The 12,980-nt window shown below is 48.6% G+C and overlaps 2 protein-coding genes across 2 annotated transcripts; both read left to right on the forward strand.

Annotated features, from left to right (window-relative positions):
* The first annotated feature begins 2,163 nt into the window (after positions 1-2,163).
* LOC147651676 (uncharacterized) lies at positions 2,164-9,774 on the forward strand. Its single transcript, XM_086841854.1, has one exon. The coding sequence runs from the start codon at positions 2,309-2,311 to the stop codon at positions 4,337-4,339; it is 2,031 nt and encodes a 676-aa protein (XP_086697980.1). The 5' UTR covers positions 2,164-2,308; the 3' UTR covers positions 4,340-9,774.
* On the forward strand, positions 7,853-9,774 carry LOC147651677 (uncharacterized). Its single transcript, XM_086841855.1, has one exon. It carries the CDS (start codon positions 7,853-7,855, stop codon positions 9,281-9,283), a length of 1,431 nt encoding a protein of 476 aa, XP_086697981.1. The 3' UTR covers positions 9,284-9,774.
* Positions 9,775-12,980: the final 3,206 nt, after the last annotated feature.

Here is a 12,980-nt window from a genome sequence, read left to right on the forward strand (position 1 = left end):
AGCAGTGAATGATATTTTGTAGAATTGTCTTGTGTCAAGATGTGAGTTATTTGGTGGAAGGAAGTAATTTCAAAATAGATCAGTACTTCTTCAAGTAATGTAAGTTTTGCTGCAGCTCTGTCAAATCTTCTAGAACTGAAAACCATTTCATCAAAGTCAGTGTGAACTCTGGCAGTGGTTACAGGGGGAATAGGTCTGCAGTAAGCATACCACATAAAATGTAATACTAAACATTGCAAATACTTTAAAATAGTTTTATTGCTTCCATGGTACCAGATAAACACCACAGCAAGCATTATCTCTCCCTCAAGTGGATTAATGATTCCTTGGAAGAGAAGATTAATGTACAAAGACTGATATTTCTGTACAAAAATACAAACAATTCCCAGACACATGAGAACTGTTTATCTGCCTTTTGGTTAATTCATCCAGGCCACTTTCCTTCTGGCCATTAGCTCCTACTCACACCCACTGGATGGGATCTCCCAAGAGCAGGTCCCAGGGACCTGTGGCTCTGCCACACCAAGCACACCCCAGAGCTGCTTTGACTTGGCACTCCTCAAACAGACAGCAGTAGAGAATAATGAGCTGTGATCAACCTTATGCAGTTTATAATTCTTTTTTAACAAAGTAATTTTACTTTAAATGTGACAGCATTCCTTTCCTGGAGATTTTGCTACATTTCTCAAGAATCCTCACTACTAGCACAACACAAGTCCTTGCATGCTGCTTGTAAATAAGAGTAGACCAGTAAGGTGCTATATGTAAGATTCAGACACCTTAAACTATTTTCTAAATTACTCAGAAAGAAAAATCAGCATTTTTATTTCAGCTTTTCCCAAAAAAAGTTCTACCGTTGTTTTTCCATATGCTATGAGTCAGTGAGTTTCTGATTCTATGGACTGCAGTACAGCCATAAAAAGTATCTCCAGGTTAGAAGTACTTGCAAAGAATCATGTAACACATTGGTGCATTTGGAGGAGATAAATCTGAAGGAAGTATTTTATCTTATGTCATGTAAAATTTGATACTGCCCTCACATCCTCATAAAAGTGACCGTTCTCTTCCAGGAGATGACATAAAACAATAAAGGAGCAACGTTTATGTGCACTATTAAATGTTTCAGAATGTGCAAAGAGGTTGTTTGGTTTGGACTGCTCAAATTTGAATCTAAAGGGGATCACAGCTGCAGTCCCACGGCTGCAGGCAACACAGCTGCAGGAAGAGTAACCACAAAAGGCTTATCAGAAATAGAGTGCACTGTTGCCGCCTGTTCATTTTGTTCTGGTTATTAATTTAAATGGTTTGTTCTTAATGTTGTTCCCCCCATGAGTTGTGATGGTTTTACCCACTTGTCAGTTTTGTAAACCCCTCCCCTTTTTCCTGAACCTTCCTTGTCCATCACCCTGTTCCTGCCCCTGAACCCCATCAATCTATGTAAACCCCACCTTTTGTTCTAGCTCCTTCCCTGTCATTCATCCCTCACTCGAGGCCCCATTGGCATTGTGATTGCCGCCCCTCCCACAGGTTATTCCTATTGGTCCCCAACATTGTAAACCCTCCCCCCAACTCCTCCCCTGAGATGCCCCGATTGGTTCTTGTGTTTGTACCCTCCCCACCTTAAATTGGAGCGCACGGAGGTGCTCCTGGCTCAGACCGTCCTACCCTTGACCTTTCCAGTCCTTCCCTCATCCACTGCTCCCGACCCTGGAATAAAACCTGGTTTCTGGAGAGAACCTGGGACTCTGAGCCTCCTCCTTGCCTTCATCGGGCACCCACGACGCACCTGAGACCGCAGAGCTTGGTGGCTCGCAGGCTCTGAAGGTTCGGTCTGGGACAGCGAGCTCCCAGACCGTTCCCCACTCTCGGCGCTGCCAGCGGCTAGAGAGCAAGAGCTAGCCAGGGCGAGGAGAGCCGCGGCGAGGGGCAGCGTCAGTTGGCGCCCAACGTGGGGCCTCTACAGCCCGTGGAGACCCCCGGAGGAGTCTGTGTGGGATTATAAAGACTCTTTGGGCGGCGGCTACCCTGGTTGCAGCAGGCCGGTTTCTGTCCGGCAGCGCTCCCAGGGGAAGAAGCGACAATCTCCCGGTGCGCAGGAGACCGCTTCTGGGGTGCTCGGACGTCTCCCACAGCCCAAGTCAAGACCCGGTAAGTATTCCCCGGTGGGGGAAAAGGGGGTGTGTGTGTGGCCCCTGTGAGTAGTGTGTGAGTATTGTGTGTGAGCTGGGTCTTGACCCTTATTCTTTTGTTTGTTAAGTTCCCATTTGCTGTTGGGAGGCGGTGGAACTGCGGAGCCGGGGGATAAAAGATGGGCGCACGTTTGTCGGCTCCGCAGAGGGGGATTTATTTCCAAGTTGTGGGTCTCCTTGAGGGTGGGAAACATAAATATTCGCGTGGGTTGGTTAAGAGGCTTGTCCGTTGGCTTTTTCTGCATTTTCCCCATATGTCCCCCGAAGATGTTCTTTCGGTGTCATTTTGGAATTCGGTCGGGTCCAAATTAACGGCTTTGGTAGTTCAGGGGGACAAAACAGCCGCCAAATTAATCCCGCTTTTCGTTCTAATTCGGACTGCTTTAGTTGAAAAGAGGGAAATGCAGAAGCAGCCAACGCAGCCTTCCCCAGTTTCTACAGTTTCCCCAGTTTCCCCAAACCCCTGCTCCTCGTCCCTTGTCCCTAAGTTGGGGGAGACCTGCGGAGCAACCCGTAAAACGCAGGGCTCCGAAGTCGGCAGTAGTCTCCCTGGCTCCCCAAGCCTCCCTCAAAACCCTTGCCCCGGTAGCCCTGGCCAAGCTGCCGGAGCCCTTACCCATTCCCCTACTTCCCCAGTTAATAACTCCAAGTTTTCCCCTTTCCAAGTTCCAAATCCCCAAGTTGATAAAGTTATTGATCCCCAGTTACTCTCCCAGAACCCTGGTTCCCTTACACTCCCTCATTCCCGGTGTTCCCCTAAATCTTCCCCTAAGTCTCCCCATACCCTACTTGATTTCCAAAATGGCCCCCGAGGGACACAAGATGGCGGAGACCGCATGGTCGGACCCCTCCCTTGTGCTCCTTCTTCCCACAATCCCTTCCTCCCCTCAAAGTCCAACCCCTTCCTCCCTAGCTCCTCCCTCTCTTCCTACCCTGACCCCTCCCACTTATCCACAGATGGTTCCTCCTCCTCGGGGGTGTGTCCCCAAGGCGTTACCACCCAAAACTCCACCCCTTCCGGCCGTCGCTCCTCCCTCCAACCCTCCCCCTCAGTCGGTCCTCCAGCCCCGCCTCTTCCGGCTTCTGGTTCCCACGCCCCTCCTCCCAGTTCCCACGCCTCCCCTTCCGGTTCCCACGCCCCTCCTACCGGTTCCCACGCTTCGGGAACCGGAAGTGACAAGCCTGAGGACCAGAACCCGGAACAGGTTACAATTCCCTTTGCCGCACCGGTTAGTTTTAGAGGAAGGGGGGGGAGGTACCGAGAATGGGAACCCTTCTCCTTCCAAACAAAGAGGGAGCTGTGCAAGGCTCAGAAAGAGTTCGGCAGGAGAAGTGAATATTTTAAAGGCTTGTTAAAGGCCACCTTCTCCGCGAACGAGATGGTCCCCCACGATTTAAAGGAATTGTTTGCCTGCCTCCTTTCCCCAGCTGACTATAGGCTGTGGAAACAGAGGTGGAAGAAATCGTTGGAGGCCATCCTTCCTGAGCTGCTGCGCAGCGAGGAGACCGCGGTTGACGCGGATGAAAACCCCCTCTCAATAGACCACCTGTGCGGTGAAGGGAATTGGGGAAAGCCAGAAGAACAGGCCAGGGTCTTACCCCGGTCTGTCCTAATTAGAATAACAGAGGCCGCTGAGAAGGCATTTAACATCCTGCCGGGGGGGGAACCCCTCACGAATTTCTCCAACATCAAACAATCCCCTAATGAGCCCTTCAACATTTTTATCAACCGCCTGCAAGAACAAATAGAGAGGCAGGTTGACAAACCAGAAATGCAAGAGCAGCTGATTTTGGAAATGGCAAAAGCTAATTGTAATGATATGTGTAAGCAAGTCATTTTTAGCCTGCCAATGTATCCACCGCCCACCTTGGATGACCTCATTGACGCCTGCGAGAAGAAGGTCCCGTTAATGGGGGCGTCCAGGGTGCCACCACCACTGCAAGCGGCCAGGAGACTACCGACAGCTGCAGTGACCCAGCACCCACCAGGCCAACTACCACCACCAGCTGGAAGGCCTCTGCAATGCTACCGCTGTGGGCAGCTGGGACACATGGCCCGGGATTGCACTGCTCTACTTCCCTGCCCTGGGCCTGCGAGGGGCAACATGGGGGGAAAAGGGGGAGAGGGAGTTTTTAATAAAAAAAACTAGGAGCGCGGCGCGAACCTGCCCCGCGCGAAGCTACAAATGGGGCAGGTATCGCAGAGGGGGGGGAGAGCAAGAACCGGACATGGCCTATTCACTGGACGAGACATTTGGTAACGACGCGAGACATCCTCTTCCGGTCCCAGCGCTGGACGGTAGTAGCTGTGGACCCACTGGAGGGGAAGACAATGGACACCGGACGTGACAGTAAGTGCATCGCCATCGGGGACACCAAGCACACACCCCCGGAGATTGAGATTTCGCCGATCACCTTTTCGGGTGGTCCGGAGAACCTCATTCTCCTGGCGCGCTGCACTCATCCACCCTTCTTTTTGCCCAAGGGGCAAATCATTGCCCAATTCATACCAATCCCTGAGCAGGTCCCAGTAGACGACCACGCACCAGGCGTCTACTGGGCAGAAGTGGTGGGTGAGGAAAAGCCCATTCTGGACTGCAGCGTCAAGCAGGGTGCAGAAACCTTTCAGATGAAAGGACTGCTTGACACAGGAGCGGATGTGACGATCATCCCCGAAAGGAGATGGCCGTCACATTGGGAGTTGCAACCCGTGGCAGGCAAGATACAGGGCATAGGGGGTACCCAATTGGCAAGAATTTCAAAGAGCGTGGTGCAAATTGCGGGGCCAGATGGGCAATTGGCAAATTTACGCCCATTTGTTGCTGACTATCAGGTTCCCCTGTGGGGAAGAGATCTCATGTCCCAGTGGGGGGTTAAAATCGAGATCCCGAAAACCCCTCGGGATTTTTAGAGGCGGCCACTGTAGAGCGCCCTTTCCAGAAATTAGATTGGACAACTGATACAGCGGTCTGGATTGATCAGTGGCCGCTAAGAAAAGATAAATTAAAGGCGCTCAACGAACTCGTGGAGGAGCAACTTAATAAGGGAAATATAGTAGAAACCACAAGCCCTTGGAATTCCCCGGTCTTTGTTATCCGTAAGCCGGGGAAGGATAAGTGGCGGCTCCTTCACGATCTTCGTGAAATCAACAAAGTCATTGTGGACATGGGACCCCTTCAACCAGGGATGCCTACCCCTACCATGCTCCCCCGAAATTGGAAATTGGCAGTGATTGATATTAAGGATTGCTTTTTTCAAATTCCCCTACACCCTGACGATGCCCCACGGTTTGCCTTCTCGGTGCCCACTCTTAACCGAGAAGCCCCAATGAAGAGATACCACTGGCGAGTGCTACCTCAAGGAATGAAGAATTCGCCGACCATCTGCCAGTGGTATGTCTCTTCATTGCTGTCTCCCGTTCGCGCCAAAATGGGGGAGGTCATCATCTATCACTATATGGATGATGTCCTAGTGTGCGCCCCCCATGACGATATGCTTACTCAATCACTTGACCTAGTGGTTAGAGTTCTAACATCTGCAGGTTTCCAGCTCCAGGAAGACAAGGTTCAAAGGATGCCACCCTGGAAGTATCTGGGACTGAGGATTACTGAGAGGACCATTGTTCCTCAACAATTGGCTATCAACAGTAATCCAAAGACTTTGGCAGACCTTCACTCCCTGTGCGGGACCTTGAACTGGGTCAGGCCTTGGCTGGGCCTCACCACCGAAGACCTAGCCCCCCTCTTCATGCTTTTGAAGGGGGAGAAGGAGCTTAGTTCTCCTAGGACCCTGACTCCAGAGGCAAGGGAAGCACTGAGGAAGGCACAAGTTGCGTTAATGGAAAGGCAGGCACATCGATATGAGCCGACCCTGCCGTTCGAGTACATCATTCTGGGAAGGTTGCCGCACCTGTGTGGGCTCATCTTTCAGTGGGATCAAGGCTCAAGGGACCCACTCTTGATCATAGAGTGGGTATTCCTGAGCCATCAACGATCCAAGAGTATCACCCGGCCACAAGAGCTGGTGGCTCAGCTTGTCAGGAAAGCTAGAGCCAGGCTCAGGGAGATGGCAGGGTGCGACTTTGCGTGTGTGCGGGTGCCTGTCAGCTTGTCTCGGGACAGGGCGTCCCCGGATAAGCTGACAAAGGAGATGTTTGAACAACTGCTGCAGGAGAACGAGGCTCTCCAAATTGCTTTTGATAGCTACAGTGGACAAGTTTCAGTCCACGCCCCAGCACACAAATTCTTTAATGCTAAATTTAACATCATTCCAAGCTCAATTCGGAGTCGAAAGCCCCTCAAGGCCCTGACAGTTTTCACTGACGCGTCTGGAGCATCCCACAAGTCAGTCGTGACTTGGGTGGATCCTCAAACTCAGCGGTGGGAAGCGGATGTTAAGTATGTGGAAGGATCTCCACAGGTCGCTGAGTTGGATGCTGTCGTCAGAGCTTTTGAGAGATTTCCCGAACCATTTAATTTGGTTACAGATTCGGCATATGTTGCTGGGGTAGTAGCTAGGGCAGAGAATGCCGCCCTAAAGGAGGTCTCCAATCCACAGCTGTTTGAGCTGCTTTCCAAGTTAATCTTTACCGTTTCCCACTGAAAGCAGCCATTTTTCGTGATGCACGTGAGGTCGCACACTGAACTCCCTGGCCCGGTAGCCGAGGGAAATGAAAGAGCTGATTCCCTCACTACTCCTGTCACTATGGCTCAGCTCCCTGATGTATTCCAGCAAGCCAAGCTGAGTCATCAGATGTTCCACCAGAACGTGCCTGGGCTGGTCCGCCAATTCCACCTGAGGCGAGATCAAGCCAGAGCCATCGTGGCCACATGCCCACACTGTCAGTCCACTGCAATGCCCTCTCTGGGAGCTGGGGTCAACCCCAGAGGCCTGGGGAGCTGTGAGGTGTGGCAAATGGATGTCACACACATCCCGGAATTCGGCAGGTTCCGCTATGTGCACCTTTCCATTGATACCTTCTCAGGTGCTATCTATGCCTCTGCCCACACAGGGGAGAAAGCCGAGCATGTATGTAAACACCTCATGCAGGCTTTCTCTGTGCTGGGGGTCCCCAAAGAGATCAAAACGGACAATGGCCCAGCTTATACCTCCAGGAAACTGGAGGATTTCCTGCAGGAGTGGGGAGTGACACACAAGAGAGGCATCCCACACTCCCCCACAGGCCAAGCGATTGTTGAGCGAGCCCATCAATCGCTCAAGCGCGCCCTTGTCCATCAAAAGGAGACAGTAAAGGGCTGCACCCCCCAAGAACGGTTGTGCAAGGCCCTTTACACCCTAAACTTCTTAAACTGTTCAGACGGTGATCATAACCCTCCAGTGGCCCGGCATTTTACATCTGCCAACAGCTACAAGTTACAACAGCGCCCTCCAGTGCTGGTCCGAGACCCCGAGACCCAACGAATTATGGGTCCCTTCGATCTGGTGGCCTGGGGACGGGGATACGCCTGCGTTTCCTCGCCCCAAGGACTGCGGTGGATCCCACAAAAGTGGGTGAAACCGTATGTCCCAAAACATCCAAGCAGGCCGCCAGATCAATGTGAGGGTGCTGTCCCGTCCGAATAGGTCATCTCCGGACCCCCCAAGGAGGAGAAGGAGAAAAACCCCAAATCTTTATTTTAGAGATTCCTCTTTTCAGTTAAGTTATGTTTTGTGTTTGCTTTGTTTTAGAGAGAGCCATCCCTGAAGACATGACAGCCCCAAGCGTCACCGGGATCATCTTCGGTGTGATGTTAGTAGTGGCCCAGATGGAAGGGTGGATCGTGCCTCAGCCAAAGCAAAACGTGTGGGTCATGTTGGCGAAGTCCCTGCAGCGTGACGAGCTGTGCCTCTCCACCGGAGCAGTGGGAAACCCAATGTCAACATGCCTGGTGGGGATCCCTTTGAAGCCTGAAGAGTTTCCCGACTCCCTTACCACCTTGCTCCAGGACGCCAACCGGGGAAGGCCGACTCAACGTGTCGTCCGCTCGGCGCCGATGTATAAGATCAAAAGGCCAGCGAAGAACCCCCTCCTCCTCTGGAGAGACTGGCAAGCCACGCTGGAGAAGGCGACCGTTGAGCCCCAAGAATTCGACCTTTTAGATTCCTCCCCGGCGTCTTTCTGCGTGCATTTTCGTTACTACCCTTCTAACCCTGCCCCCTATCCCAAAGTGGTGCAAGTGAACAAGCAATTTCAGGCAGCCAAATGGTGCCAGAACATTGCCCACGTGAAAATGCCCTCAACCCTTGACCCTACCCCTCTTCAGTTGCCCAAAGGTTTATTTTTGATCTGTGGGGATCGGGCATGGGCAGGCATCCCCTCTCGCCTTCTCGGAGGGCCGTGCACACTGGGCCGGCTGTCCTTGTTTTCACCCAACACGACCCAAATCGAAAATTGGAGCCAAAAGAATAATTCGGCTATCAAGAAGCGCAGCCTGGACGACTTAGACCCAGACTGCGACTCAGAAATTTTCCACTGGAGTAAGCTAAAACGGGTAGCAGTGTCTGTTTTTCTGCCTTGGTTGGCCGCTGCTCAAGCCCTTGGAGAATTAGGCCAATTCGAGTGTTGGGTAGTAAAACAAGCAAATTTAACGTCAGCTGCGCTAAGCGACCTCCTCGAAGACGAGGAAATCACCAGGCAAGCCACCCTCCAAAATCGGGCGGCCATAGACTACCTGCTGCTCCTGCACAACCACGACTGCAGGGAATTTGAGGGGCTTTGCTGCATGAACTTGACATCAAAAAGTCCCTCCATTCGCCAAACCATCGAACAGATGAGAGGCATGGTCCACCAAATAAAACAAGAACATGAAGACTGGGCCACCAACATCTTTTCCAGCTGGGGACTGTCCGGATGGCTCTCATCCATCCTGAAAACTGTTTTATGGATTGTTTTCGTCATTTTTATAATTTTGGTTGCGTTCGCCATTTTGAAGAGATGTTTAATTCAATCTGTTCTCCACCTTGTGTCTCCTCCTCCCCAAGTTAATTTTGTGGATGCTCCTTCTCCTTCCTCCTCGCCTCCACCCTCTCCCTCCCTTAAAGACTGGTTCCCTGAGCCCTCTGCACCTCCTGCAGATGCAACCTCCTCTTTCTAAAAAAGAAAGGGGGAGATGTTGCCGCCTGTTCATTTTGTTCTGGTTATTAATTTAAATGGTTTGTTCTTAATGTTGTTCCCCCCATGAGTTGTGATGGTTTTACCCACTTGTCAGTTTTGTAAACCCCTCCCCTTTTTCCTGAACCTTCCTTGTCCATCACCCTGTTCCTGCCCCTGAACCCCATCAATCTATGTAAACCCCACCTTTTGTTCTAGCTCCTTCCCTGTCATTCATCCCTCACTCGAGGCCCCATTGGCATTGTGATTGCCGCCCCTCCCACAGGTTATTCCTATTGGTCCCCAACATTGTAAACCCGCCCCCCAACTCCTCCCCTGAGATGCCCCGATTGGTTCTTGTGTTTGTACCCTCCCCACCTTAAATTGGAGCGCACGGAGGTGCTCCTGGCTCAGACCGTCCTACCCTTGACCTTTCCAGTCCTTCCCTCATCCACTGCTCCCGACCCTGGAATAAAACCTGGTTTCTGGAGAGAACCTGGGACTCTGAGCCTCCTCCTTGCCTTCATCGGGCACCCACGACGCACCTGAGACCGCAGAGCTTGGTGGCTCGCAGGCTCTGAAGGTTCGGTCTGGGACAGCGAGCTCCCAGACCGTTCCCCACTCTCGGCGCTGCCAGCGGCTAGAGAGCAAGAGCTAGCCAGGGCGAGGAGAGCCGCGGCGAGGGGCAGCGTCAGTGCACCAAAGATTTTGTCAGAAGGCACAAGTGTGTCAAAAAGTCAGCACAGCAACAATAAATCCTGTTATATCAACCACAAACACAGACTGGAATTAGCTGCACTGATGACAAATCTGATTTGGTACATGTGGCTAAGAATTCGTGCAAGAAACATGAAATAATCTTCCACTACACCAGGCTGCTCAGAGCCCTGTCCAATCTGATCTTGAACACTTCCAGGGATGGGGCATCCACATTTTCTCTGGGCAACCTGTGCCAGTGCCTCACCACCCTCACAGGAAAGAATTTCTTCCCAACATCTAATATAAATCTACTGTCTTTCAGTTTGAAGACAAAACAGAATATCTTCAACTGAGATAAAAAATGTCAAATTACCATTTTAGAAAGCAGGGGTTGAATTGCTTCAGGCAATCATGGATTGAAGTCCTGTGTTCATCTTTCTCCTGTGCCTGTATTACATAGACCAGGGGCAGCAGATAGCACGTGGTGTTTCAAGCACCTGGGGAACTTTATGCATAAAAATTAAGGTATCCTAGAAATTATTGGAATTATTGGTCACTTCTTGTCAGGAATTTTTTTTAAAAATTTGAATCCTAAAATTAAATTTAGACTTTCTCAGTTGTCCAAGTGTCACTGCAAAAGTTCCACTCTAGGCTACCAAGTTGCTTTGGCATGGACTGTCCGACATTCCCCTGCTGGAGCCTTCACTTCACACAGCTCTGCCTTCAGCATGTCTGAAGTGAAAACAGGACTGAAAGATGCAATCTAACAAAGAAATTGTTTCAGATTACAAATATCTTATTTATAATTTACAACAGGATTCAAAGTATTTTTCTGCTGCTGCCTTCAGAAGAAACTAGATACACACATATAAATATTGCTGGGAAGGGTAGCTGCTTCGTAGAGATGTCTTACTGTAACAATTTTTTGCCTCAAGAATTTCAACTTAACCTCCTACTGAAAGTAAAGTTGCTTTTTTTAAAAAAAAAACAACCTGAAATGGATTTATTTTTGTAAACTTCTGTAGAAAGTATTTATTTTGCAACCATGGTGCTGAAATTAAACAGCTAGATAGATACATGTTTATATTCCTGCAGCCACAGGATTTTTTTTTAAAGACTTCATGAATGTGTTGCTAAGAAACCAAGTCTTTCATAGACATACATCTATGTCACTCTTTAACTTATCCTAATTATAAACAATTTTTTTAATTGCATTTGAAATTACATTTTTAATATCCAACCATTGTCCAATCACATCAGACATCATTTTGTTTACAAGAAGCAAAAGAAAGGAACAAGTGGAGTAAATGGGTTTGTTCTTAAAGCATCATCACTTGGAGTTCCTGAAGTGTTTTTACAGGAAGCCTTTTTCCCCACACAAGGAGGGTCAGACCTATTACAGCAATCAGTTGTGATTGACTCAACCTTTGGCATTTTTGTGTTATTAATTCTTCCTGTAACTTGCTGAAAATATTATGTTTGTTTGTTTTCTGTTTCTTATTAATAAATTGTACAGAGTGAGACCTAATGGTTCAGGGCTTGCACAATTTTCAGGCTCTGCTCAAATCCCTGTTTCTGCCAGCAGATCTGTTCCTCGATTGCACTGCCTACCTCCTCTAAACATAAATCTCTACTACATTTCTCTGGAGACACATAGAACTTTTTCCTATGGCACCCCTTAAGGGAACAAAAAAAAATTAAAAACCCACAAACTTTGTAGTCAGAGATAGCATTCAAGATACTTGAGCTAGAAACTGTGGACCACATAAGGGTATTGCATCCATCTGCACAAAAACAGAGCACCAGCTACAAAAGGGTCAGACTACAAATCTGTTTTGATTTCCCAGACACTATAAAAGTGAACTGAAAACCAGAAAATGTATGGATTACTACTTACCAAGGACAAACCCGTAACAGATGATCAAGACCTGCAACTGTCATTGTCTTTCAGCCTTCACCAAAAAAAAATTGAGACCTAATTAAATAAGCAGGAAAGCTTGCAAAATCCTGAAGAAAGTATGAGTTAAAGAATCTGTGAGTTACATTTAAGAATCTCTAATGATAAGCAAGTGTAAGTCCTGCTCACTAGCCTGCCCTCCTCCCACCAAGGGCATGGGGTCCCAAAACAACTGAGTAAAACCAACAACAAATATTCTGGTGTAGAGAGAGCAGTTTACTTGATAATCTGAATTGTTCTGTTTAGAAGATAAGAAGGTCTCCCTCCAAATTATCCAACTCGATGTTTCTGGTCACCAGAAAGCAAGCTGTGATAGTGGCTGTACCAAGCAGAGAATCAAATATTGTATTTTACCCATTGTTTGCCCAGCTCCAGTGGCCAAGACAAGAACCTGTGAGACACACAATACCTGTCACCATCACTCTCCACATTGCTGCAGCCATTGGTAAGGAGTAACACACCTTTAAAAAGTCATTTTTATGAGAATACAAAGCATGTTGCTACTGAACCAATCAACACAGCTTTAATGGGCAATATTTTCCACCTGAGATACACCCTCAATATGAAACAAGAGGTACTGGAACTCATGTTTGGTTTTTTTTCCTTGCAGCTATTCCTCACCATAATAGTAAACTTGGGGTTATCTCAAGAGCACAAAATGCATTTTAAACAGCCTCTATTCTATCTCACTTTTGAAATATTGTTACATTGTTAGTATTTAAAAATTTCTTAGTAAGTATCAAAATTAACTGATATTCAGCAAGAAAACACCATCTGTTTAAACAGTAAATACTTCCCTCAATATAATGCAGCAATCCTTAATAGAAAGTCATTGTTTGCTGAAATGAAAGACCAGTTTTGCCATTTTTAATGGTGGTAATTGAAGTTAAAACTGAAAAGCATCTGGGGTTTTTCAAGGAAGCAGTAAAAGTCACCATAGGCATAGTAAATTCCCTTGGCACTTGAGCACTCTTCCCAAGAAAATTAAATCTCATTCCCATCTCTGCTGTTATTCATTGAAGTAGAGCAGAGATCTGTAACATCC

Source organism: Cyanistes caeruleus, chromosome 9, assembly GCF_971803275.1.
Source record: "Cyanistes caeruleus chromosome 9, bCyaCae1.hap1.1, whole genome shotgun sequence".
In the NCBI taxonomy this organism is placed as follows: domain Eukaryota; kingdom Metazoa; phylum Chordata; class Aves; order Passeriformes; family Paridae; genus Cyanistes; species Cyanistes caeruleus.